General features: G+C 44.5%; 1 protein-coding gene across 2 annotated transcripts; it reads left to right on the top strand.

The window, feature by feature from the left end:
* Window positions 1-27,497, top strand: rasgef1ba (RasGEF domain family, member 1Ba). Of its 2 annotated transcripts, XM_051074912.1 has the most exons (15): window positions 1-308; window positions 6,819-7,001; window positions 7,346-7,468; window positions 7,610-7,747; window positions 11,457-11,570; window positions 13,166-13,381; window positions 13,866-13,940; window positions 14,898-14,993; window positions 15,358-15,460; window positions 17,709-17,788; window positions 18,844-18,939; window positions 22,306-22,401; window positions 22,982-23,105; window positions 24,362-24,434; window positions 25,813-27,497. In XM_051074912.1, the coding sequence occupies exons 2-15, from the start codon at window positions 6,825-6,827 to the stop codon at window positions 25,835-25,837; spliced, it is 1,536 nt and encodes a 511-aa protein (XP_050930869.1). In that variant the 5' UTR covers window positions 1-308; window positions 6,819-6,824; the 3' UTR covers window positions 25,838-27,497. The 2 variants fall into 2 exon arrangements, with proteins under 2 accessions (XP_050930869.1, XP_018537857.1); XM_018682341.2 differs by lacking the exon at window positions 11,457-11,570 and having other exon boundaries at window positions 2-308.
* The last annotated feature ends 478 nt before the right edge of the window (window positions 27,498-27,975 follow it).

Raw genomic sequence — 27,975 nt, forward strand, 5'->3', positions numbered from 1 at the left:
ATCGCGGCTCCGGAGCTCAAACACAACTGAAGGCGGCGGCGGAGCCACACAGCCGGAGCTCTCATTCATCCTCCTTCACCGAGCGAACCCGCTGTTGCTTCTGAAACTGGGAATACACGTTTGAACTCCCCGCATTTACAAGTGATAATGCAGCACTGAGAGACCGGAGCGGGGACGGACTGCCGGGTTTCACCTCCTCGGGTTTACTCTCATGTTAAAGGAGAAAGTCTCGGCTGTTTGAAAGGCAGTTTCGCACATTTTGGGAGAGGATACGAGGGGAATTCGCAGCTGGATTACTGCTCGTTGAGGTGAGCTGTGAGGGTGTATTGTGGGAATATTTTGTGTGTTGAGTGTTGTGCTGTTTGTGCGCCTTGGAGACCCGGTGGAGCGGGTCCAGATTGCGCGCAGGTGGTGCAAAGAGCGCACTCAGTGTGCAGCCAGAGAGGACTGAAGCAGCGCTTCTAAATGTTACTGACCGCTCATTGAATTTTCTGCACATATTAAGATTGCAGCCTGAGTTTCTAGTATTTACACTGACGCTTCTTCGCAGTGTGAGCGCTGGCTGTGCGCCTTTATTGACTTTGTCCGTATCTTGATCCTCCAGAGTCCAAACAAACCCGGGTAATGACACCTACATCTGCTGGTTTCGCTAAGTAGCTCCTTCTACCTTCATTTCCCCAAAGTGACCCCCCCAAAAAATCTACCCCAATAATAGGATTTTTGAAATCAGTGTCAATGGCGGACTATTTTTAACCCCCACTACCCTCTGGCTAAGAGGATTCCCCCCCTCCCCGTCTCCTCTCCTCTCCCCTGCAAGACAGTGAGGGATCAGTGAAGTTAATCCCTCATCTCTCCTGAATAACTCTGGCCTGTCCTCCTTGGCTTTCCGTGCCACTGCTCTGTATTACAGGCATGCACCGGGTTTTCCTTAATGTGCTGACAAGTTAAATCCGTTTATTGGTGATTTGGCAGGACTCTGGTCTGCTGACAATGTGAGGGTGCCTCCTCTGGAAACACTTGAATGAGTTATTGTTGCGGTGGATTACATGCCTGCTACTGTACTCCGGTGCTGTGTAGTAGTGGCTGTTGTGGGCTTTGTTTGTGCAGATGCATGTATTTGGTGCAAGCAGCGATGTAATTGTAGATAAAGAGGTGTGTAGACTGCAGAGCTGTGGGAATTAAAAGAAGCGTAGTCACAGCTGCAGCCTGGCTGTGTTCGAATCGGTCACTTAAACCTGAGCCTGCAATGATTCAGTGATTTTCAGGTGTAAACATTTTTTAAATGAGGGTTAAATCTGACAAAATAATCTCACCACAAAGTCTGTTTAGAGCTGCTGTGGAGTTTTTGACCATATCACACAGTCTTCATCAGCAGATAGAGATTTCTCACTTCGTTTTCAGAGCACTTTCTGGGCTTTATTCGCTTGAAAAGTGGGCGCACTTCAGTGACTGTGAAGCAGGTCCAGACGACAAGTTGAAACACAGGCTTTGAAATCTTGAACCCAGATGTCCAAATGTCTGGTTTTCAACCAAATTTAGCCCAGTTTCAACACAGATGCCCAGATGACTTGAGACCTACATCAGATGTGTACTTCCAGAGTCAGGAGTAAAGTCATAAAGGTGTTGTTTCTGCTGGAGCGTCCCTCTGTGCAGGATGTTTAGTTTCTGGGGGGGTTCATGTGGCTGTCAGGGACTGATGACACCAGGTGACAGTCCTTCACAGAAGCTGTGATTTTTATCACTCAGTGCAACAGCTGCAAACATTAACCTGAGTCATGATAGAGCACCTCATCACTGGTGTGGATGTAGTAATGAAGGGTGGAGGAGCTGTTTGGAACGTGTCCATGTTATTCTCTTTTGAGGCTAAGAGGTGTGAAGACTTGTTTCACCTCTTCATTGAAACGACACGACGTTCACACTCGGTGAGACATTCAAATCCAAGACTCCATCATTTGACACGTCTTTGCCCAAAAGTCAGCCTGACATCTTTGGAAACTTTGGGATCTCCACTATAATTTGAAATAAAGTTCTGTGGGTTTGAACAAAGCTACAAACTGCACAGTGAGAGTTTGTGCCGATCGAGCCGCTGGCAGGACAGTAGGTGAAACGGTTAGTGAGATGATGATTTATATTTTCTGGTCTGTGTGTGTTCTTGCTGCCTGTTTTCTGCTCTAAAGTCGTAGCACCAGAGCTGGATTTGGTTAATACTCTGCACAGGAGGCTGTGGTGTTTTTCCCACTTTTTGATTGCACCCCTCCTGAGACAGGTGCATTTCTGCTTAAAGCTACTTTGGTTTTAAGCACTCCTGACCACACACCAGCTTCAAACAACACCACCAAGCAGCCATCTTTATTTAGACTTCTTCCACTATTCCTCTGTGGCCTCTTCACCCTCCTGTGCAGCCACTCGGCTATCTCTCACCCTCATTTCCTCAAGCCATGGATGAGTGAGATTCCTCATGCCGTTCAGTGTTTACGCAGTGGAGGGGGGGTGGGCTGCTGATTTACTGCTGGGCTCTCGTAGTGTCTCTGCCAGAATCACATTCCCCCGCTGCTATAACCTCCTTCTCTAGTCCTAATAAAGGAAAAACAAAGCTCATTTGTACCTTTTCTCTTCAGCTCTCATTTCTGTGGCTCCTACGTCTAACCACATTGCTGTTATTCATTTAAGGGCTGAGAGGGATGTTTTATTACGTCACAAATCTTCCTGCTTTGACCTGCATATTCCTCAGTGGCTGCAGGAATGTCTTAAGTATTTCTCAGGAAAACAGCATCAGAAAAGCGCCTAAACGCTAAACTTGAGGCTCCGGCTGATTGCACACGTCTGGTGGACCGCGGGAATGATTTCCTGTGTGTTCAGGCTTTTGTACTTTATAGCTTCTGAGCTGCTGATGGGCGCTCATCATGAGCAGTCGTTAACACTGCGGGCAGGGCGGGAAGAGCCTCGGTCGGCTCTTTGATAGTTCGTATTCTGGGCAAGTGAGAGACCAGACTCCATCATTTTCTCTCTGGGGAAGCAGCTCCACCCAAACGTTTGGAGTCTAAATTACCTGCAAACGCGTGTCATTGATGGCTCTGCAGCCTGAAGGTGATTTCACGTAAACGCCGGGGTTTTACTCCTAATGTGACAGTTGCTCGGGGGAGTTTTGCTGCTTTCTCAGCCGATGCCCTTCTGTTACCAAATTTCCCCACATTGCAAAGGGCATGTTGCAGCACGTGATCAGTGTAACAAATATCTTTTAGTTTCGTTTCTGTGTTTTGCTCGTTTCAGGTTAGTGTACTACTTCTTCTTCTTTCTTTGTGTAAAAGGAGTGGAGAAAGTCCCAGACCTTAAGGTTACCACAAGATTTCCCTGAGTCAGCTCAATCATCTGAGAGTCTCACCGCCATGTGATAACCAGCGGTCGAGGCCGTAGCCAGTAACAGAAGCAGGAACAGAGTGTGTGTGAGGGTAAAAATAGACCAGAGTTTGAATATTTAAAGAACATCACAGTTTGAAGATTATGGGTAAGAAAACTCTGCGGCCTTAAACCATCTTTTAACAGAAATGTGAATGTCTTTTGCCTTTAATTCTAATTTAAGTCTGAACCAGACTTCTTTTACACTCTGAGGCAGATGGTTACACACACACAGCCAGCGAGGCTATAATTAAAACCATCCATCCAACCTAAACAAACCCCCCCTCCTTTTAAAGTGGGGAGGAGAGCTGTGGCATTTTGTTTGTTTACCTTCAGCTGCTGCCCAGCCAGCAGCCACGCTAAACCAACAGCAATGTGCTTAGAGTTTGCTTTTGTCAGGCCCCAGGACCCGACATGTGGTCCCTCCACCCTCTGCTGCCACTGCTACTACTACTGCACGTGACACCTGGAAGCCAAATGGAAATCAGTGTGTCTCAGTTGTCGCTGCTTGTAAGCATCCCACGCTTTGGTTTTAGGGTTATGAAGGCTGCAGCTGGTTCGTGTGGAGCAGAGATGGTGATGATGGTATCTACGTGCTACACCAAACTAAACCGCAGGATACAGCACGATGATCCAATCAGGCATGTGTTTAAAAAGCCTCACTACAATCAGAGCAAGTAAAAGCATCAATAAAACACCTTAAAGTACAAATATGTCTGAAGATGAGGTGTAAACCACTTGATGTTGACCTGCTGCCAAGCAAAGAGACAAAGAGATTAGAGAGGAGGACACAGTGCAGCATCTGATCTCACAGTGTCCTCTATCCAAGGTATTTTTATATTAGAGACACAGCTTTTATCTTCAGAGAAGCCCACCTGCCCCGAGCAGCGTGAGATTAATCCAGGCTGTTTTCAGAGACATCAGAGAGGGAGAGTGATGTCAACGTGCTGAAGCTTCAGTACCACTTGTTGCAATATTAGGTTTAGTGAAGCCAGCTCTCTGAGCAGCCGGTGTGTGTGTGTGTGTGTTTGATGATCTGAGGTTTGAGGTGGAAATAAGACATTTCATCGACAGGTCCCCTAAACCCAGGATGTCCTCTTCCAGTTGCTGAGTTTGTCTGCAGCAGTTAAATTTTCATATGAGACAGAGAAAAGGTGCACGTCCTCTGGAGAAGCCAGAACCTACACGTTTACTTTAACTAATGCAGCAAGTGTTAGTCTGCCCTCCACTGCCAGCCCCATCCGATTCATGTTTAGGAAAGAGAGCATGGGATCAGGGAGGTGGTGACTCAGACCCCAGCTGGGAAAAGAGACAGAGTCATGTTCTCAGGACTCGATCACCTGCTGCTGATCATGATGCTGCTCTTCATCTGAACCTCAGTGGTGTGTTCAAAGCTGCTCTGTGGACAGTAGACATCTGCGGTTGCACTGGGATGCTACTAAAGGAGGAACTTATAGACCTGCTAACAAAAGAGCACTTAAGCTCAGCAGCAACCCTCAGTGGAGTAAACAAAGATGCAGTTGACTTGTATCAGGATATCTCCCTCTCTCTCTCCTCCTCCATCAGACTCGTGATCTCGCCGTCTCTCCCTCTCTCTGTGGGGAAGCCACATGGCGCAGCAGATGCTCAGGCTGCTGTGATCTGACTCCTCGCACTCGCCTTTTCTCATGGAAATGGCCGCGGTTGTCTCGCTGAATAATAGCGATGGTCGGCGTACACGTGCATTATGGCACGGCGTGCGTGTGAAAGTGGAGGGCTGGGTGGTTTGCCCTGTGTGGGTGGACTTATGAATACACAGGGTTTGTTTTGGGATCTCTATCAAACCTTCTGACCCTGCGAAGACAAACAGCAGTGTCTTGTGATTTTTTTTTTTTTTTTTTAAAGGTTAAGCTAAAGACTTAGACTTTGTTCGACCTATAAACGCAACAAAATAATACCTCTGAATATCCACCCCTGGTCTGATCAGCTGATGTTTATCCCTGTGGCTTGTGATTATTTTTCTCTCTTTGTAAGCTCTCCCTGCAAAACCACAGCTCTCATCACGGGACAATGAAACTGTGGGCAGGTGCACTTTATACCTCCTGGCATCCCTGTATCCGTCCCTGGCAGCTCCGCGCTGCATCGGCCTTTAAGGCTTCCTGACTCGGCAGGCAGCCACGGGGCAGCATATTGTTAAGGAGGGTGTGTGGGGGGCGGGGTTGTTGCACCCCGCACCGACCCCCTCCACCCCCCCACCCCCGGTGTGAAAAGGCCCTTTGTGTTTCCCCAGCCATAAGTCTGCCTGGCAGGGGCCAGAGCCAAAATGCCAGGTTCAGAGGTCAGGAGGCTGGTACGCTGGCAGAGGAGAGCGTGTGTGTGTGGGGCTGTCGTTCTGTCTTTGTGAGGACCAGTTCTGAGTTTTTCACACTGTGTAACTTGTTGAATTCACAAGCTGTAACATGGACCTTCACTCGTGTTCATCGAGAAGTTGATCATGTTGCAGGAGCTGTTTGACAAGTTTCTATGGCAACGTTTTGATCAACCAAGCACAGGACTGTACACATGCTCCTCCACTCGTCATGTTCTACCCTACATCGCGATTTGTTCTGCCTCCTTGACACACATACACACACACACACACAGGGCAGCAGTGGAAGTAAACAAGCAACGTGATCATTCAGTGAGAAAGAAAGTGTCATGACGCCCTGCAGGACCACAGTTTGGCCCAGAGGATCTCACAAGCTCTTACACGTTTTTTTTTTGGTGCACTTTCATTTTTACGCTGAAGCACAAACACAGAACTTCCCTTTATAAGCCGTGTCATTAAATACCAGCTCTTTGTGAATCAGAGGTTAGTTTGAATGAGTGAATTGTCCTAAGGATTTACAGTGTGAAGCTTAAATCCTCATCTAATTTGACTGATGAGGATTAATTTCCAACTGTTACAGATTGTAGGTTCATGTTGCTGCTGTTGTTACTGGACTGGGGGATGATGTGTTACGTGCTGGCTGTCGAGTGCAAAGCACTAATATCACCAGGGTTAAGGGTTCAGTTTCCTGTAAAGCTCCGTCAAACTGAACAAAGCATCTGTGAGCCGTCTTGTCTTGTTTCCTTGCAGATGACTCATATGACTCCTTCCTTTTATTCTTTTTTTGTGCCTCAACCACAGTTTTTATTTCAGCTCCGTTTTCACTTGACCATTCGTACATCTTCAAATAAACTAAACCCAAACTCTCAAACCTTAAAATGGACCGCGGGGATCCAGAGGAGGAAGGGTGTTGACGTTGCGTCCAAACCTTTGCCGTCTGTGTTTGTGTCTCGGAGCTATTTTGGATTTGTTTGGCCATCCTGCATCAGCGTCTGTGGTCAAATATCTATCGGGGAAGAAGTTGAAGTCCTGACTGACTGTTCCTGTGTTTGTCCTCTTTTTTTTCCTCCTGTAGGACAACATGCCTCAGACTCCACCGTTCACAGGGCAGCTGAACACCAGCAGCTACAACAAGAACCTGTACCAGACCAAGGAGGAAGGCTACCCTGGCCTCTATTATCATGACAACAACCTGGTGTCCGGGTCCCTGGAGGCCCTCATTCACCACTTGGTCCCAACTGTAGATTATTATCCAGATGTGAGTATTTTTACTTTTTATATATATATATATATATCTCCCTGTTGGTTTCTTTTTCTTTGCAGTCTCACCAAAAGAGGAGGTTAAGCCTTTTTTTCTTTTTGTTCTGTCTGAGAAGCTCTGGTGCGTTGAGACGCTGTTCAGTGCCAGCGCTGCTTTCATTTTCTTTTTCCGTCTTTTTTTTTTCTTCTTGCAGCTCTTTTTCTTTCTGTACATCGGGGAAAAACGTTTTAACTCTCCATACTTGCTTTTTCTATCTTGTTGTTTAGTGAGTTTAGATTTCACCTGCTGTTAGGTTAAGTTTTGTCAGTTTGTAGTAACCTTCTTGTCTTTTCTCTCCACAGAGGACGTACATCTTCACCTTCCTGCTCAGCTCTCGCCTCTTCATCCACCCATATGAACTCATGTCCAAGGTGTGCCACCTGTGCATGGAGCAACAGCGACTCAGCGATCCCCAAGCTGACAAGGTATGTCCAACAAAAACATCCACTCTTGGCCATGTCAGATTTCTAATTTCTTTCTTGATGTGTTTTAGGAATCAGTGACATTTACACATCCTATATTTGATTCTCCTTATTTTTCACTCAGTGCTTCTTTTGCATTTTCAGATGAGAGTCAGGAAGATTGCTCCCAAGATCCTTCAGCTCCTCACAGAGTGGACGGAAACCTTCCCGTATGACTTCAGAGATGAGAGGATGATGCGCAGCCTGAAGGAGCTGACCCACCGGCTGGCCAGTGGAGACGAGGTCAGTACACACTTTTATAACTTCATGCTAGCCTCCCGTAGACGTACAATATTAAACTTATCCATACATAATTAGTTAATTGACAAAATCCTGCTGTTTAGTTTAGTTGTTATCACAGACGGTGGAGTGCTGTTTTGCAGACTGCACGTGCAGCAAAGCTACAGGCACAGGCAGATTTTTGCAGATAGCAGTGGAGGGAGGTGGAGGGGGTATCTCTGGCAACAAAGCGGTTTTTGAGGGCTGGCTGGGCTGAGAGAAAAGCCCCATTGTTCATGGGCTAGGTGGCTTTTTTGTCATCTCTGGGGTGCTCCTTCCTAGGCAGCATTTGGATTGTTCCACTGCTGCAGAGCTGAATGTCACTGGCTTAGCGTGTCATTAGCCTCTGGTACGCTGTTTGGACAACAGATTTTTTAGTGGGGTAGAATTGTTTTTGTCCTGCACCCTCTGTTATCTTTGGTGCACGTACAGAGCCTCATCTGTCAGACATTTAGATATAGAAAAGTTGTTTTGACAAGCAGTGACTCATGCTGTGAAGGCCATGAAAGGAAATGCTAACATAAGCTAATGTAATGACTAATTTCTCAGGGAATAGCTCAACGTTTTTGGGAAAATCACCATATTCACTTTCCTGCTGAAAGATAGATAAGATTGATATCACTCTCATGGAGATACAGCTGGATGGTGATCAGCATAGCATGAAGACTAGAAGCAGGAAGAAACAGCAGATCCAAAGTTCAGCGCTGCTAGAGCTCATGACTTCAAGTAAATGTCCGTCTCAGTCAGAGTTTCCTTTTCTGTAGTCTCTAGTCTGTAGTGTGGCCTTATATCGAATGTTCTTTCCCAGCAGAAGCCTTCACTCTTCAGTTTTCTTCGGTCTAGACAAATAATTTAGTTAGTCATCATGAATCAGGGTTCTTTCAGTGCTTGTCCTGATGTTTTCGTGTGCTCTGCTTGGGAATAAGTTACGTGTCCGAGTTAAGTGTGTGTGTTTTTTGGGAGGGGAGGTTGGTGTTAATGATGAACCAGCAGGGGCTTATTAGGAGCAGACAGTGATGGAGGACACAAACATCCATCTGTCCTGATAGAAGACGTCCCCCTTTCACCACTCCAGACACAAAAACACAACCCACCCACCCCCACTGTTTAAACGCAGGTTTCACATTAGTCATCAATGGTACAAACACGAGTATTGATCCCGATTTAATCTAGAAATCAATACGTTTCTCACATGTCACCTGGACACATTTACAGCTCCCAATATCTGCTCTCCTTTTGTAATCCTCGGACATAAAACGCATCTTAACTGAACACAGAACACACTTGCTCAGAAACAGGGATGGTGTGTTTTGATGGTCACGCAAACATCTTTTGATTTTATGGTAGATCAGCTGCAGTTGGCATTAACACCACCCCTCCAAAGATGTTTTCATGGTTGAAGGAAAGAAAACAGAAAGCCATTTAGCACAAGATTCCCTGGTACTTTCCTCATGAGGTGATGGCGTGCACGTAGGCCTAAGTTTAACAGCATCAGATAAGACATGCTCTATTTTTAAGTATATCCAAATAATTAAAAGCGGCAAGCGTTGCTATTTCTAGTTTATCTACTCTGTTAGGTTAAACGGTTCCTTTTGATTTTCTGTTGTTTCTGTAACAGAGGTTGGTGTTGGGCCATCAAAGGTTATCTCTCAGATTAGATGCAGTCAGTTTTTTCACTCATTTATTAACCTCTGACCTGTTTATTTGATGGTGACATTTAATGTGATTGCACCAAAAAATTGCTTAAAATCCTCCATCACACAGAAAATCTGACGAGCAGAGCAACTACAGTAGGAGAAAGTTGAACCAGATAGGTTGTGTAACCATTTTAATGTTTGCTTTCAATTTCTTTTTTACATCATTCTTTTAAAAATAACTGGTGCCACTGTTTGACTGCTCCAGTTCCTGTAAGACTCTGCTCTAACATGTCTCAGCAATAAACCTGCTCTGTAAACTGTGATCCTCACCATCAGGACCGATAGCATCTCAAATATCAGGAGATTCCTGTAAAATCACAAATTATTTGTGTGGGAACTGTAACTGAGAGGACACCTGTATTAACAGAAGTTTGTAGGTCTTTAACAGAAAAAGTCTTCAAAGGTTACAGACACTACATGTATGCACTGTGCTGACAAAGAAGCCTTTTTGAGTGCAGATGTTCTGTGATATCTTGTACGCCACAGGCGCATGTGCTCATGATACGCACAGTGTGACCGAGCGTGGTCTTTGAAATGAACCGCTTCCAGCGAAGCTTCGGTGCCTCTGGTTTACAAACTGCCACAGGCCGGTGTTGAGGAAGTGAAGTCGTGATGTTGCTGAATTATATGCATGTTTTTTATTCATTTTATCATAGATAACAACCCGTGATAATAAAACACGATTCCACGCTCTGGGTACCGCAAATGCCACGGGACATTTCTTGGAAGAAACTCGGCTGTTAAGGCCACTGACATCAGCAGGGGTTTCATCAGAACTGATTTGCATTCGTGTTTCTCACAGAGTCTCCAGATCATGTTTTGAAAACAGAACACATTTGTTGAACCCTGAGCAAATCTGGAGTTTAGAGTTAGATGCTGGTTCTTTAGAGCATCGACCGCAGCACTCTGGGAAAGGGTTCCAGTCCAAAATAGACGTCCCGAACATCTGGTCAAAGTCGTGTCCAGACCACACTCAAAACATTCCAGGACCTTGATCTCTGTAGTAAGACTGTCATTATGGATGTGGTTGGATATATAAGGAAGCAGCAGCGGAGAAGAAAACAAGCACTGTGATCTTGATCTTGACTTTGGTGGTGCACAGTTCTTGCCATCCCTCAAAATGCGCAGTTTTTATTTTGCACCACGTTCTTTATTTTTTTTTCTTTTAATATGATAAGTCATGAGGATTTAACAGATCAGATGCCTGGAACACTTGATACGAAGCAGACTGTTGGACAAACATTTGTGTGTTTAAGCCAAATGGTGCGTGCACAGCACACTTTTATAACAGGTGCCACTGCCCTGACAGTTTTTAGAATTTAAATGCTCTTTGCACAGATTCCTCTCTTATGCTTTAAGTCCGTGATACTCAGAGTTCTGAACTTAAGATTTGAGACATGGACTCCTGTGGGACAAGGACTTGATTCTTGACTGTTGACTCTGTAAAGTCTTGTCTGTAAATCGTCAGAATTGAGCTCTTGGATTTGGACTTGTGTCTCAAGATTCAAAGCAACTTAATGCTGCGTCTTAGTCAGGTGGTGGGAAGGTATTTCTGTCCCATCCTGACTTGGCAGTATAGATGTGCTTGCAGGCAAAATAATGAGTGCACCTCTTACTATCTGTTCATCAGTGCCGCTTGGCTAACCTGCTAAAAACAGTCAGGGTCAGGTGGTGCTCCACAGGAAATAACACCACTCAGCCAAGAAAAACAGGACCTCTAGTGATTCGATGGCATGAACCAACTACGCGCTAAGTCATGGTGACTTGTACTGAGCAGCCGTCTGCCACCTCAGGATCGCTGCCAGAGTCGATGGCGTAGGGAACAGCGTGCCCCTGCTAGGCCCCCCACCCCATTCGTAACGCCAATAGCTGTGATGAGCAAATGTGACTCCCTCTGCCTAGAAATGTCAGGCACGCTGTTGTCTCCAAGATCTGTGACTAAATTTATCCAACCCTGGCCTGTCCTCTGCTTGTAGTGGGGACAGAAGCTACGGCAGATGGTTGACTTTGAAGTGGCAACTGGACCGATTTTCACTGGTGGTGTGTCTCGCTGTTGTCCAACTGTGCAGGAGTGTGGTCGAGCGTTAGCTGTGCGTATACAGTGTTTATGGTGATATTACAATGTCTGAGTGAAAGTATTTCATGTAGGGCTGCAAGGAATGACTATTTTTTTAATCAATATTTTTTCATTTATCAAGAAAGAAATGTCAAACGTTTGTTGTCTCAGGCTTCTCAAATATGTCAAACTGCAGTTTTTCTCTGTTTTTCAATCAAATATCTTTGGGTTCTGGACTTTTGGACATTTTTCACTTATTTTTTACATTTAATAAACGAAACCATGATTTGATTTATTGGAAAAAATAATCAATAATGAAAAGTAGAATTAGTTGCAGCCTTCAGTAGGGTCATCAATTCACTGTGTGCACCTGCCTGAGGAGCATTCATCATTTAAATATATTATTTTCTCCCAGGTAATTGGTTTTTCTCCTCTTGCACTCCAGTATGAAACATTATTTCTCTCTACATCTTCATTTTTCTTCCCTCTGTCCCGGGCTCTGGCACTTACCCCTTGCCAAAACTGCAATATCCACAGAGCCGCAATTGATTGGCTGACATGTGAATGTGTGTGTTGGTGTGCCATCACACCTATCACCATCACATCACCAACAGACAGATGCATTAGTCACGCCCTGGGAAGGGAATTTCAGAGAAGGTCCCACCCTGGCTGGAGTGATGAGAGTCCTCTTTTTTTCCCCTCCAAGTGCTTCAGCGCCTCACCGAGAACTCACATTTGATTGCTGTCTAGGCACCGGGCCTCCACTTCCATTATAAACCTAGCTGTGTTTATTCCCTGAAGTGGATTCTTGTTTGTAGAACCCAGATTCTGGAGGCTGCCTTGGCAGAAAGTCCAGGGAGGAGGGATGTGGTCGTGAGAAATGGGGCCTCATCACCCCAGATTGTTTTGGGCAGCTCATAACGGCGGTATGGAAGGAGTCCATGTACAGGATCCTCCACACTCGCATAATGAAACACACATGTGCTTGTTCCCTCTGTAGACCCTCTTATGCAACTTATGTGCTAAACTGTGTCAGTGAGGGAACAATTATCTAATCGTAGCCTGTTTTCACTCAGGGAAACATGGCGACCTCTGGACCCCTGAGGCCAGGGAGCCAAGAGTCTGTCTCCTGTGCCCCCGTTGAGCTGAGGGGCCTTAATGAGCCTAGTAGAAAGACGCTTGCGTAACATTGCGAGTGACCCTCCCAGGGCGTGACCAGGAGGATGCTTTTTCTGCAAAATAAATCCTGGAGGCGGCACATTTTGAGGGTCGTTCTGTGGTTTGGGCTGCGAGCTGGCATCGGTTTGCAGTCAGTTCTGCTGACATGTAGTCAAACGTGTGTTGTAAATTCCATTGAGGTTGTTATCACTCTCTGCCACAGAACAGTGGTTAGGGATTAACCTAAAATGCCTACAGCTGAGCTAAACAAAGTGGCTGCACACATGCTACTGGAGATTTGGTCAAATTTGCATCATACTCAGAGCTCTTGTTCTCTCATGTAGTGGCTCTTCACCAAGTTCACCAAGGAACTATGTTGGGTTTGTAAGTGATTTCAGGATAAACTAAACACTGACTTTTCACTAACTAATTCTCTTCTTTCTCCTCCTCCCCCCTCCATCCATCCCTCAGGTTTACAGGAAGGCGGTTGGCCAGATGAGCCAGGGCCTGATCAGGAGGTTGACGGTGCTCAGCCAGTACGAGGAGGCGCTGGTCAAGATCAACGCCACCGCGGCCGAGCGACTGACGGCTCTGAAGGCGAAGCCTCAGGCGGCCATCCAGAGAGATATGCTGTCCATCTGCAACGACCCCTTCACTGTCGCCCAGCAGCTCACGCACATAGAACTGGTGAGAACAAGGACCGTGCCCATTGATTATCAGGAGCCTGTAATTGAGCCAGACTGGGCTCTGAAGGCTAAAGATTTAAATCATTACATCGTATCAATCATTTGTTGTGACATGTCAAGAGAAATTAAGATGTAAATGTTGCCTTCCAAAGAACTATCAGAAATCCTCTCAATAAATCACATTCATATCGGCACAAAGAAAATAAGACCCGATCGATCGGGAGCTGACATGTATGATGGATTAGAAATCAGTGTGTTGGTCGAGGTGAGCTGAACAGCACTGCTCCTCCCACATCTGACCTAACACAGCATTGATTTTAAACAGTGATATTTGACCACAGAAAAACAAATCAGTCGGCTTGGATCAGAGAAAAGACTCTACCTTTAAAATCCCTTAAATAACATTTAACACTTTAAAGATTTCTCAAAACCATTTCGAGGTCCTGGTTTTAACGGGCATTGATTTTCCTTTTTTTCCTTTTCAGGAGAGACTGAGTTACATCGGACCTGAAGAATTCGTCCAGGCCTTCGTCCAGAAAGACCCTCTGGACAACGATAAGGTAACGTCTGCGTGCTTTTCTAAGAATACAGCAGCAGATAAGAAAGCATACACAGAGGTTATGCAACCTTTTTTTTTTTTTTTGGCTGAAATCCTGTGTGGAGATTCTGATTTGTCTCCGTCTGCTGTGGGGTAGAAGTGAGACGGCCCAGTTTCTCCTCCAGACAGATGTTAAGTTTACACAACACAGAGACTGGCCTCCACACAGGTCAATGTGAGGGCAGGTGATTTCCAGACTGTAGCGGCAGACCAAATATCCGCTCCTCATAAAGACACACACACACACACTCAGAAACACACACCCAGACACACCTCACCAACAATTTCCTCAAATCATCCCAGTGTCTGGATTAGATGGGCATGCATGCACCTCATCTCCTAGCAACCACTGCTGCCAAGGGTTTGTTTTGGGAAGGGGTGTGTGTGTGTGTGTGTGTGTGAGTGTGTGTGCCTGGCGGTGGGCTCTCTTGTCTGGCGTTCGGCTGCTAGGCAACAGCCCCTTTTTTGGGAGCCAGGTGATGGGGGGGTTGAGGCTGCCTTTGTGCCTCAGGCTAGCCTCCTCGTACCCCCAGCGAGCCACTTGGAAAAGACGAGGATAACTGTGTGTGTGTGTGTGTGTCTGCATGTTAAAATGCGACATGTCCACCGGCGGGAAACACTACATGGGGGAGAGTGGCGTAAGGCCAGAGGAATGTGTGGAATTAGATCAAGAGGAATCCACACAAAGGACCAGCATGCATAATGTGAATAACATTGGCCACTATTGTGCTTAAAGGAGCAGAGTGAAGTTGAGCGTGATTGGCTTCACAGGTCCACTTAGCCAAGAGTTGATTTTTTTTTTTTTTTTATGATCAGTGATGCATTAACTGAGAGAATGAAACAAAAAAACAAAAATTAGCTTTATTTTTGCTCTGCAGTTAGCTTCAGTGCTAATTAAAAACCTGTTGTTTTTTTGCAGAGTTGCTTCAGTGATCGCAAGAAGGCCAGCAACCTGGAAGCTTATGTTGAATGGTTCAACAGACTCAGTTATCTGGTGGCTACAGAAATCTGCATGGTGAGTAACGAACGTGACGCCAAGTTCACTCATCGAGTGACAGGGCTGCAACCGCTGATTATTCTCATTAGCGTTAAATGTGTCCATTATTGGTTTAGTTCATGAATTGTCAGAAAGCTGCGAGTTCCCAAAGCCCAGTCAGCCTCAAACCAGAAAACATTTTTCTCTCGATGCGACGTGGAAATCCCATAAAGTACAAGCACACTTAAGAGCTTTCTGCATGATACTTCACCAGCCATCTTCTCTGATAATGATAATATAGTTCCTAGTAAACACCCTGATCGACTACAAACACATTTTCCAGACAGTACAGTCGGCCCCGAGGGCTAATGCAGTTTTTTAATGTTCTCCATTTTGTTAACAGCCTGTGAAGAAGAAGCACCGAGCCCGAGTCATCGAGTTCTTCATCGACGTGGCGCGTGAATGCTTCAACATTGGCAACTTTAACTCCCTCATGGCCATCATCTGTGAGTCACTGTTCCTTTTACCTCTGAGATAACTCAGCATGAGATTTATTCTTTTATTCGTTTGCCAGACAGGATAAGCGCTGGTAACCTGAAGAGATTCTTTCCACAACTCTGTTATTTTTTGGGGGAGGATGTAGTCTCCAAAAGTCTCAGTTTCTAATGAAGTCAAGTTTTCTAAAATGTCACTGATTGACAGATAAATGGTTTAAGATAATATTCAAGAGCCAAGAAATGATTTGCACTGATGGATGTCACATTTTTTTTATAATTTCTTCAGTATCATTTCGACTCTGTGCTGTTTCCTCTGATCTACATTCCTGCACAGAGGGCTGTGTCTTCCAGTCGTCAGTAAATCCGATCAGCGTAGTAAATGCAATTTGTTGTTCAGTGGGAATTTCGTGCAGAGATGTAATCTCCCCCTGTAGCAGTAACCTCTCACGACTTTGTCTCAGTTCATTTCCAACTTATGTAATTTACTTCAGCCTAATGATATCAGTGAGAGTCGGCAGCAGAGGGAATGCAGCAGCAGCTCATGCAGATAATTGACTCGATAGAGTTTGGTCAGAGGTGGGAAACACGTCTTGACAGCTTTTCTCACAGCTTCCTGCTGTTCACATTCGACTGCAGAAACATATACACTCATACAGTAGCTGCAGAGTATCATGGGTAGAGCAGAAAAAAATCCAAATTCCTCTTTGCTCCAGTGGAGCTGCAAAGTGGAAACCAGATTAGATTCTGGTTGTACTAAGCAGCCTCCAGGTGTGAATGTGTGCACGTGTTCCAAAAAAGATGACATTAATCTAAGCAAAAGTGCCCAGGTTAAATAAAGATTAGACATTATTTAGAGCACCTCTGACCGTTTAGAGACCTCACTGGAGGCTCCGCTGACTCTCAGGGATCCCAGAGAAGAGGGGATCTGGTCATCGTCACAGGCCTGAGGGGGCAGGCAGCTGGAAGAAGATGCAGAACAACCCCGTTCAGGCAGATGGTCAGCACTGACCAGAGACAGTGCGAGCGCATGGGGGGGAGGAGGGGGGAGGCAGGGAGGATGGGATGATGAGGGGGTAGAGGAGAGGATATTGGAGTGCCAGCTGTCCTCTGTCTTTCTCCCCTGAGAGCGGGAGAAAGGGAGCGCCACAGGCAAATCCTTCTCCACCAGCCTCGTCTCCAGGGAACCACCAGGGTTACACAGTTTGTTAATGATGTGATTAAAGGGTTAGTTCACCCAAATTAAGGAAATTTACCTTTAGATTTGTCTAACGAGGAAGGTAGGTTTTGTTTTTGTTTTTCCAGAGTTTGAGATAATTGTCTCCCTATCCAAACTGGGTCTGATCCAGTGGGAATCCAAGGACAGTAAGAAGTGAGAGTTGAAAAGATAATTAGGCTCAATTCAGATCCAAACAAAGGGAGAACACAAGACTAGAAGCAGCAGTAGAGTAAGTGATTTTTCTGTGTAATTTGGGTGAACTGACTCTTTAAAAACAAACAAAAAGATGAAAACTAGACTGAGTTTGTGTTTCTACTTTCCCTCTGCTGCATCGTGTCAGTGCTGAGGAGGAGAAGCCATTAACAATGTATTATGTTCTCATAAAGAGGAGTGTGTGTCCCAACAGGGCCACTAGCACAGCCAACACCTGTCCTCACACACATACTGGTGTCTTTGTGAGCGAATCGAGCTGTTTCCTAGGCAGGACACGTTCTGACACACACACACACACACCGTCACATGCTGCTGTGGTCGGACTTTCATTCATCTCGGCCCTGCTGCACTTAAGTGTCACGTAAAACCCAAACTGTCTCAGTGAAGTGAGCCGAGGACGAGTTTTAGATTTCTTCTGTCTCTGGATCAAAATCTGAGCTCTTTTGTGTACTCGAGGGTTGTTTTGTGTTGTTGTTCTGCTCTGACGGTGACCCCTCGGTGCCTGAACCTGCAGCACACACACACACACACACTGAGGATTACCATATGGGAAGCAGAGTGCTGGGAGGGGAAACGAGGCGTGTGTTAACTCCATTGTTCCTGCGGCCTTTTGCCTCGCTGCATCAGAAGAAACAACAGTAGAAGGAAAGAAAAGGGAGGGGTGTTAAAGGATGACTGCCATGGGAGGAAGGGTGGAGGGGGGGGATGTGCGTCTGTCTGGCTGAATGGGAAAATGCCATGTGTTAATGCGATCATGTTTGGGTGTTTGCTTGGATGTGTGATATCTCTCTCATTGTCTTTGTGTGTGTGTGTGTTTCCGTCTTGCAGCTGGGATGAACATGAGTCCTGTGTCTCGGCTGAAGAAGACCTGGAGTAAAGTCAAGACGGCCAAGTTTGACATCTTAGAAGTAAGTTTGCGTGAAGGAAAAAAAATCTTTTTTCCACTTTAAAATCTGCAGTTTGGAACATTTTTATATAATCCTCCAGCTGTACGTTAGCTTCCTCCTGTGTGCCCACACACGTTAGCAGCGCTGTGATTTAGTGGAGTTCGACTCTGATGACTAACTGCGATGTGGGCGTGTGGGGGAGCTTCTTCTTTTGTCAGTGGATTGTTGGGTTAATGCAGCGACAAAGACAGATTAACACATTTGCGCTGAAAGCTCCTGCGAACATGAATCTGAGTGGGTGAGGAGAGATTTGCTGTGACTCACACAGATCTCACAAAGATGGATAAAAACAATTAGATAATCGATTTGTTTCTCCTTTTTTACGGCAGGATAATCGAGCATGTAAAGACGCTTTATTAAGCAGTTTACTTTGTAGAGACAGAGGAGGTAAGAGTGAGGCATCAGAGACGGAAACAAACAAGCAAATCTAACAGCAAACATGTTCCACTGGTGAGTCCAGGGGAGTGAAGGCAGGTAGCCAGAGTCCAGCAGACAGGAAGCCCCAGATGTTTTAGTGTAGCTGGGCTTCAGATCACACACCGCACCCCTGCCATCCTCCCTGTGGTACCTGAGTAAACCCCAGGTCGTGCAGGGAACACACTCCCTGGGCCCAACAGGCCATCAGTCAGCCTCTTTGAAAGAGGAGATGTGAGGTGAAGACGAGTCAGGCTGGGACCTTTTCTGGGATCTAAAAGCTTTCAAAGACTCTGTTCTTCAGGTTCCCGCTCATGTCTCACCGGAGCTCATCTCCGTCTTTCTCTCGTTCTCTCTGTCAGTCACACAACTCGTCACTCTGTTCCACTCTTTTGATGGTTTCCTTTTACCCTCCTGTTCTGTCCCTGTGAGCCTCATTTGAGGTGAATCCTGAACTTTCTCTCCCGCTAAGTCATTATTTGCTGCGAAGGTTGTGTGGAGTTGATTCGCTCCTCTGTCCAAGGTCATAACATCGACCGTTTCAACCGCCTCCCGATTCCCCCGCCACACGACACTGACAGGCTGGTGTTTTCTCTCCACAGCATCAGATGGATCCTTCCAGCAATTTCTACAACTACAGAACAGCACTCAGAGGAGCCACACAGAGGTCGATCACTGCCAACAGCAGCAGAGAGAAGGTGAGGCCACCAGTACCTAAGATGATACATCATTTAGCTGTATGACCACATTTAGTGCTTCATATTTATAGAGGACGATCTTTTCTGAGTTCAGCTCCCAGCTGAATGCACTGTGCTGGGCTGGAGTGAGGAGTGACAATTAAATTCACACGATGACATTTAAAGTGAGGCCTGTTGAATAAAGGTTGAAATTCTAGCAAAGTCACCGTCAGCAGAAAATCAGGTCGAGTGTTGGATGAATGAGTCTTCTCTGCCAAAAAGTGAAACATGTCTTCAGTAGGGAGACATCCAGCAGCTGGTATTTATATAAACCACACAAGTCTGAGCGTCTGCGCTCCAGACTTTGGTGTATGTTTCGTACATTTGGCTGAAAGTCTCATCCAGAGCCACTTGTGATGAATAACGGGGGTTCGATGTCTCACTAAACACCATTTGACAGCTGCTGTAACCTTTCAGTTTCAGAATAAGCACCCTGACCACAAGACCAACACCAAACAAAGTGTTAGTGACACTTTGTGCTGATTACTGTTCTGTAAAAAGCTCAGATGGTTATCGCACGCCCTTTATCGTCATGTACTGCAACAGCAAACATGGAGGAAACAGTTGATGTGGAGGGAGAGCAGAAAAACAAACGGCAGTGTTGCTGCTTGTTGTGTCTTGTTATTGTCTGGACGCTGCGTTCCCATCGTGTTTACAACATCAGCGAGCGGCCTCTCGAGTGGACAGACGTTACATAACAGAGTAGCTCAGAGGAGGGGGGCACAGGTCGAGTTAGAAGTGGGTCAAGATATGAGGAGAGTCTTGGTTTCCTCTTCATCAAACATGCTGTGGAGGAGAAAGAAAACATGGCCGCCTGCCAGATCACATAGTGTTCTCTGCTGCTTCTTGAGTTGCCCGCTCTGACCGAATTTGGACCAGTGTGGAGCTCGCGGGCTGCCAGGCATTAGTGGTTAGCCTTTCTTCACGTCATCATGAGTCGAATAAATTTGTGTGTGTGTGTGTGTGTGTGTTTTTTTTCATGGAGACAGATTGTACTGTCAATAAGAATCTGCCTCCCTGAGGTTTGTGAGGGGATGTTTTTGTGGAGCTCAGAAATGCAAACACACCCGGACGAGAGGTCGGGGTCATGAAACGGAAAGTTCCCAAGGAGTCTGGTATGTTCTTGCTCTTGTGACCTCTCCTTGTAAGGAGGGGGTGGTGGTGCTGTTCATGGTCTCCTCCAGGCTCCCCCCAGCGCTGTTGACCCTGTCAAAAAATACATGCTTCATTTCAATCAATGATTTAAATGATCTGAGGCTTTTTTTGACAAAATGCCAAACAGCTGATCTTAAAGACTTCACTGCAGCAACAGCTTGAGAAGAAGGACACAGAAAATATTCCAGTTTATATCCAGTTATACCACACGATCTGCCTCTGATACTGGTTTTAATCAAACTTGGATTAATTCAAGATTTCAGAAGGAAGAGCTGTTGTTTTTTTCTGATAGACTCTTGCTTCTGTGCTGGTTTTATTTATGTGGGATTTATCTAAACTAGTGATTACAAAGTGCTTTAAAAGGAAACAAAAAACCGTGAGAGATGATGATTAGAATAAACTAATAAAATATCAGGAAGAAAAATATGAGAATAATCAAACAGGATCTGATAGAACTGACAGCAACAAGCACCAAAAACATTTAGAGAGAAAGATTCAAAGTTTATCACAAAACATGTCTTGGTCTTAAAGTGAAAAGATTAGGGAAGCTAATGATTATTTTATCAATTAATCTGCTGATTAGTTTCTTGAGTCATTGTTTGGTCTATAAAATGTCCAAAAACAAGAAATAAGAATTTCTCTTCACAGTTACTCAGAGAGTAACAAACAAACTCAGAGTTTCAAGCCTCAAAGATAGTTAGTTAGAATATTTTTAGTCTAAATATTCATGTTTGTGAAGCTGGAATAAGGGAATTTCACATGAAATAAAAGACTCAAACAACTGATTCTTAAGAAAAGGTGGATCAGCTGTTGTAAATAATTTCTGAGAAAGCTTCGCCAACACATTAATAAACACCTAAATAAAGCTTTTGATAAACCCATTCTTGATAGTAAATCTAATTTTGGCCACAGATCCAGGCCTCGGCTTCCCTCTGGCTCCAGACCTCTGTGTCCAGCTGAGATCGACTTCCTCCCTGCTCCTGTTTTTTATTTTCAGAACATGTATGTACAGACGTGTGTGCACGCAGGACCACAGCCTTCACATCATGCATACTATAATGCCCTCGTAAACAACATCCTGCCCCTGCAGACCCCTCACCGTACACTCTGTTCAGACTTTATGACTTGACTGAGGCCCAGTTAACCAGTCGTCAGCTGCTCCCTGAATACCGTTTGAAGGATGTTGCAGAGGCAGAATTTCACAAGCTCACAGTGCAAGTCAGCAAAGGACGGAGTTGAAGAAAAACACATGATTTGATTCACTGGTTTGGCAGAGAAGTATTTTTTTGGAATGAAGTAAAAATATAAGGAAATGGGAGTGGGTGGTTTATTGAAGTACAACCTCTGACACAATCATAATGACTTTGGTTAAATAATAATAATCACAGAGAACAACAAAAATGTGCATCGAGTTCAGTTTGTTGTTTTCCCTTTGGAATTTCAACTTTTAAAAGCTCAGTGCCATGAATGTTTGATGATCTTGGGTGGGGATGTGTTGGGACAGTTCAGAGAGAGGCGACAGACTTAGTTAGTTTTGTTGTTTTTTTAAGGTTGCTGTGCCAGTTTGCAGCATCTCTTGATACTGAGAAACAAGTCATGTGTTTATTTACCAGCCATAGCAACTGGTAAATACCAGATTTAGTCCTGGTGTTTGGTTCTCTCCCAGTGAGGAGGAAAATTCCCACCAGTTTAAAATTGACCGTTATTTGAATGGACTCTGGTGCGTCTAGCCCCACCCTGCATGTACGTTAGTGCCCAGACATGCAGTGACCTGAATCACTGTATGAGGGTGGCGATGAATTATTTAAAGGGACTTTAAGGGGGAATTCTTCTTCTCCTCTAGAAAACCGTCGTGTTTACGCCAGTCTCACTTCTCCATTTTTAGTCGGAGGACTTTGTCCTGGGAAACTTTTTTTAACTTAAAGGATGTTTCTGTGCTCGCTGCTACACGCCCCATAACAATGGAAAGTCAGTGGGTTTCTTTTGATGAAAAATGTGTTCATGATCAGAGCAGAAGTGGGTTTGTTTTGTAAGAGATCCTCTTTGTCAATTGTAATATCTTTCCGTTTGAGCCAGTGTTTATAAAGATCACACACCAGGGTGTTGTGTGGAAATCCCCCCTCACTTCTTCCCAGTGAAATTAAATCTCTTTCTCTTTCTGTTGTCTTGCAGATTGTCATCCCTTTCTTCAGCCTGCTCATAAAAGACATCTACTTCCTCAATGAAGGCTGTGCCAACAGGCTGCAGAACGGACACATCAACTTTGAGGTGAGCTGAATTTTAAATTCCCCTCGGGGAGTTTCCCTGGCAACCGATTTACACCAGGTTTTCTCTTTTTTTTCCCGCTGCAGCTGACTTCACGTCCGAAAACGTCACTGTATTTACTACACAGGGCAACAGATTTGATGCTATTTATTCCCACTTCCCTAAAGAGTGTTGAGAATGAAGAAGTAAGGCTTTTGAGTGTGTAAAGTTCAGCTGTGTTTCCATGGAACAAACACACTGACCAGTGACCAAAGACTCACAAGTGTTTCCACTGGTCTTTGCTCACAGCTTCACTGAATCAGATCCTATTTTAAGCATTACTTCTATCCTGGGCTCATACAGTTGAACACATTAACACTTCACACCAGCTGACTGTAACCACAGTGTAGTGCTGCGTCACTGGAGCCCAGCAAGGTTCTACAACTTGCTCAGAGGCAGTTTGATAGTATTAAAATTTTAGCATCTGACTGATCTGGAGCATGGAGTAAAGAAGTAGTAGTCAGCTGTCCATACTCTGTGTCCTGTAGGCTTTTAAACAGGTTGATTCCTCATTAACCTTTATTTATTTTTTGTTTCATTTCAGAAATTCTGGGAACTCGCCAAACAAGTGAGTGAATTCATGACCTGGAAGAAGGTGGAGTGTCCGTTTGAGAAGGATCGCAAGATCCTGCAGTACCTGCTGACTGCTCCAGTCTTCACTGAAGATGGTGAGTTTGTTCATGGATTAATGAATTATGGAGGAGTCAAAGCCTCTTAAAGAAATAGCTAAACATTTTGGAAAATGGGCTTATTGTTTTTCTGGCCAACAGTTAGCTGAGAAGATTGATACCGCACTAATCTCTGTGTTTACTATGAAAACAAAACAGTAGAATCAGGAAAAGAAAATCAGGTTACTTTGAATCCAGCTAAATGAAAATCGCTGACATACACTCAGTCCTTGGTTAAAACAGAGCAGACCACAGACAATAAAATGACTCTTTTCCTACTAAGCCTAAAATCCACACACACCTTGTTATCTCCTCTCATACTCTGATAATTTTGGTCGTCTTTAATCCACATCAAAGTCGTGTGTCACTGGCTCCAGATCTTATCACCGTCTTATCAGAGGGAGACAGGGAGGTCTGTGAAATCTGACTGAACTGACCAATCAGCTGTGAGTGCTTCTTAAACACCCAACACCCAACACTGTCATCCATGGGTGACAGTGTTGGGTGATAGTGAACATCCTCCTGTCAACCAATCTGCAGACTCTCTGCATCTGTGCACAGTGTGTGAGGGGAAGCAGGTTGATTTGAATTTGGGCTTTTTAACATGAAAGAGTCAAAGGAATCCTCAGAACATTTAAACTGCTTTTAGGCTCCAATTTAAGTTTCAACTGGAGTGTCTGTGTTTTTTGTTCAAGTACGTCTGTTTTTTGTTGGGTTTGCTTTTACTCGTCAGTACAGAAAACACAAAGATGACAGGCTTCTCATAGAAAGTGAGGATGGAAAAGAGAGCAGGAAAAACACTGATTGTGTTGTTTTTACTGTGGGTAAAGAAATGAAAAAGCAACTTTAAGACAACTCAAATAAACTCCACTGGAGCTAAGATTCTGTTTTTAAAATGAGCTGCACCCACAAAGTAATGAGTCTAAAGCAAATAAAATACTCAGAAAGTAGAAACTAAATTTGAAAGATTTGCCATCAAAATGAATTTATACCATTAGGTCTCAGTTAAACCTCCAACTTTTTATAACAAGGAGTGTAAGAGCAACTGGCCACTTGGAAATGGAGTATCTCAATAAATATTCAATATGATTAACAATAACATGGCTCTCTGAGGGGGAAATGGGAAACAGACTGCTAATGAGAGCCAGTCAAGGGACTCAGAGCAGCCAATAAGATCAGTACTGGAATGTGTTTCTGTGGGTGGATGTCACTGTTGAAAAGGAAAGCTAATGATTCTTTGATTTTTCTCGTGGCAGCATTGTATCTGGCATCATATGAGAGCGAAGGCCCTGAGAACAACATGGAGAAGGACAGATGGAAGTCTCTGAGGTGTGTATGCCCCCCCCCGCCGCCACCACCACCCTCCTCACACACACTCACCCTCAGGGGTTTTGAGTCTTTCAATCAGGGCTGTCACCCCGCATCCCCTCCTGCCGCCCCGCTGACCAGGCAGACCCACAGGGATGTAGGTCACTCCGATGCTGACCTGCACACTATTCAATAAATGCATTAAACACACACACACACACACACACAGGCGCTCATCATTCTTCCTGGTCACACCATCGCTTGCGTAGACACTCGCAAAGGACATCAGTCATTTTCACACAATTACATCCTATGCGCACACGACGCACCGCACCCCCTCATCACACAGCACTCTGGACGTGTATATGTGAGGAGATGGATGAGAGAAAAGCGTCTTTGTTCAGTCGGCTCGAACTGGTTGAAGAAAGCCCCAGAGAGCTGACAGAGGGATATTTCCTCTTGCTTCAGCATCACACGCTGAAGTTTAATTGACACAAACTGAGTCTGGGGCGTTTAGTTTCTCCAGAGACAGAGCTCTAGATCATGAGTATGCATATGGCCACATCACTTCGCTGCCGTCAAAGGTTTAATAATGTAATTTCAGACTCCAGCTCTGATGTTAAACATTAAATATAGCTAATGAGCAACACACTTTGGATAAATAAAAAGCTTACGTTTTATTTTTAACGTTGATATAGTGACCACTAGACCAAAACAACCCTCTAACCTCTAACCTCTGCCCCTCAACCCCAAAACATGTAAAACTGGAATGTGAAAATGCAAGAGACAGACGTGTAAAAATGGACAGTGAACACATGACTCAACCCTGACAGTCACAGCTACAGGCTGCCAAAAACTGACCCCACACACACACACACACCCAACCACCCACATTCAGAGGCATGAATCAGATCTGTTGGCAGGGGTCAGAGGTGAGAGCAGGTTTTGGATCCAGAGCCTTGTGAGTGTTGGGTTAAGCCCAGCCTGGACGAATCCACTAAGCTCTGAGTGTGTGTGTGTGATCACGTTTCCTGATCACCTGCCAGCTCCTCCCCCTGAGCTTTGCCTCCGCTGCGACACGATCTGTCACTTTATTCCAGCCGAGCCGCGTCAGCAGAACGTGCTGCTCGGGTCAGAGTAACTCTGTTCAGCAGGGGCGGGAGCAGACTGTCTCTCTACACACACAACCACACAAAATCACACAAACTGTTGCTACAACTCACATCCTACTTTGTAAAATCTGATTTTATCACTAACATTTCTACCAAATCTAACTGACATCTGTTACTCTTAATATTCTTGCTGGAAGTTAAGTTGTTGGTGAACATCAGGTACTTTAAGGCAGCTTAGCATATATGAGTTTTCAATGCTAACCGCTGGTTCTTTCTTCTCTCCACAGATCCACTCTGCTAAGCAGGGTCTAAACTTCTAAACTGAAGAAGCCAGATTGAAGACAAACCCCTGACAAGCAAGCCGTGCCCTCTCAGCGCCGCTGTTGTCCAAACAAAGTATCCCAGTGTTTGAAGGGAATCGACAATCTCTACTTTGGCTCGCGAGGACCTTTTGTGTTCCCTCCAGCTTCAGATTTCTATTAAGCTCTGCTTTTCCTTACCCTCTCGCTCTTTGTGCTGTATATTTCAGGACAGCTGGTTTTTTCATCTCTTTGTATGACTTTGGAGAGTCTTTTTTTAAAAAAGAACCACCACCACAAACCTTCATGATAAAAGCCAAGGGAGGTGCTTTTCCTTGTCCGAAGCATCTCGCCCTGATTAACCTTCTGTGAGCGTTAACAGAGTTGTTGGGGTTGTTTGTTCCCCCAGTTTAACACATTTTTTTCCACGGAAACTACAAAGTTAGCTGCTGGTTGGCTAACACAACAGAAACGCTACTCTCTGGTTCCACAAGCCAGCATTCTCTGTACGGAGAAGTCGAACCTTAACCCGCAACACTGTTGTTTATCATTAAGCTAGCCATTATTTGTAGCTTTGTTTCGTCTCTTTCCTTTGGTATGATACCTGAGTATCTTTCGCTTCATGTTTCTGAAGATTTTGTTAATTGTGATGTGGAAGAGAAAATGCACTGGCTGCATTTTAAAGATGATGTAACTGAGTTGTTTTTTTTTGTTTGTGTTGTATAAAGTTGTGTGATCTTCTTAAGCAGGAAGCAACACTTCCTTGTTGTTTGTCTTTGACCCACTCAGAGGCCTCAGTGTGCTTCAAGCAAAGTGTTTCTTTTATGGCTGAGCAGCATCTGACACCCCACTTGTTCAGTATCTTTCCAAAGCAGGAATAAGGGTTTAAGATGCTGTTCGATGCTCTGACAGGCACTTTGTTTGAGGCATACCGAGGCCTTCAGCAGTGAGCTTAAATGGAAGGTGTGATGATGTGTGTTTCCTGTTGTTCCTGATAATCGGTGTTAAAATAGCCCTCTGCTGCTGAGAAGATAAGCCAGGCTGTGGGCTAACATGCATACTTTCCCCTTTTTGTTCCTGCTCTACCTGCTAATGTAGAAAATGAGTGTGGTTGTGCTGCCCCCTGGTGGTTCAGTTGCAAAAGTGAATGAATTTGTGTGGTTGAATAATGTGAACTGAAGATTTGTTTAAACCCTTAACAGGCTAAATAATATCCTTTTTATGTTTTTATTTTTCATATTATTAAATGTGTAGTTTCCTTCCTGTTTGTTTTATTTATAAATCTATAAGTTTAGTCACACTTTGTCTTCATGCCAATATTTACTATTATTTTATTGTTATTTAATTTTGTACTAGGTACATAACATGCTTAAGTAGTCCTCAGATATTGGCTTGATTATTATTTTTTTATACAAGTTTGTATGAGACACTTATTTGTTGAGGTACTACAGAGTATGAAGTTAAATATATTTGACTGATGTCTGCTTTGCCTTGACTGCTCCTCTCTCACCACAGAGTGCTGTTGTGTTTTATTGTGTACATACTGTATGTTTCTTTTTTCCCCTCGCTGTGTTCATCCATTTGTATTTGGACTGTTAAAATTGAATAGAGGAACCGTTTATAAAGTTAGTTGTGTTTAAAAGAGAAAGTTAATAAAAGAATGTTTAAAATTATTGACTGACTGACTGACTGACTGTTTGTCAAATTGGCTCTCTGAAGCTTTCAACTGCATCTCACAAACTTCCTAGCAAATAGAGCTGGTTCATCAGTGTAAAGAATCAAGTTCAATCATTTTCATGTAATAAACAGTCATAGTTTGGCTATTTTAGACTGCATGATTGAATATCATATCATGAAGTAAACAACTCTCAAAATAAATCTGAGATTATTTGGATACAATTTAGTATTTAGTTTCTTCTCTGTATGTTTTAGATGATTGTGATTGCATGCAATATAATGTAATTTTCTATTTAAGAACATTTTTTAAACATTAAGTGTGTTTGATTTAATTTTATTATAAAAGACAAGGAGCAGGATTTGAACTAGTCTTCCTGCAACAGCCACAAACAAACCCCAACCACTCCACCGAGGCGCTTTCTCATTCAGTGTTTCCCTGTGGACGCTGTTCACTCTTCCCATTGACCAATCAGA

Source organism: Lates calcarifer, linkage group LG13 (assembly GCF_001640805.2).
Source record: "Lates calcarifer isolate ASB-BC8 linkage group LG13, TLL_Latcal_v3, whole genome shotgun sequence".
In the NCBI taxonomy this organism is placed as follows: domain Eukaryota; kingdom Metazoa; phylum Chordata; class Actinopteri; family Centropomidae; genus Lates; species Lates calcarifer.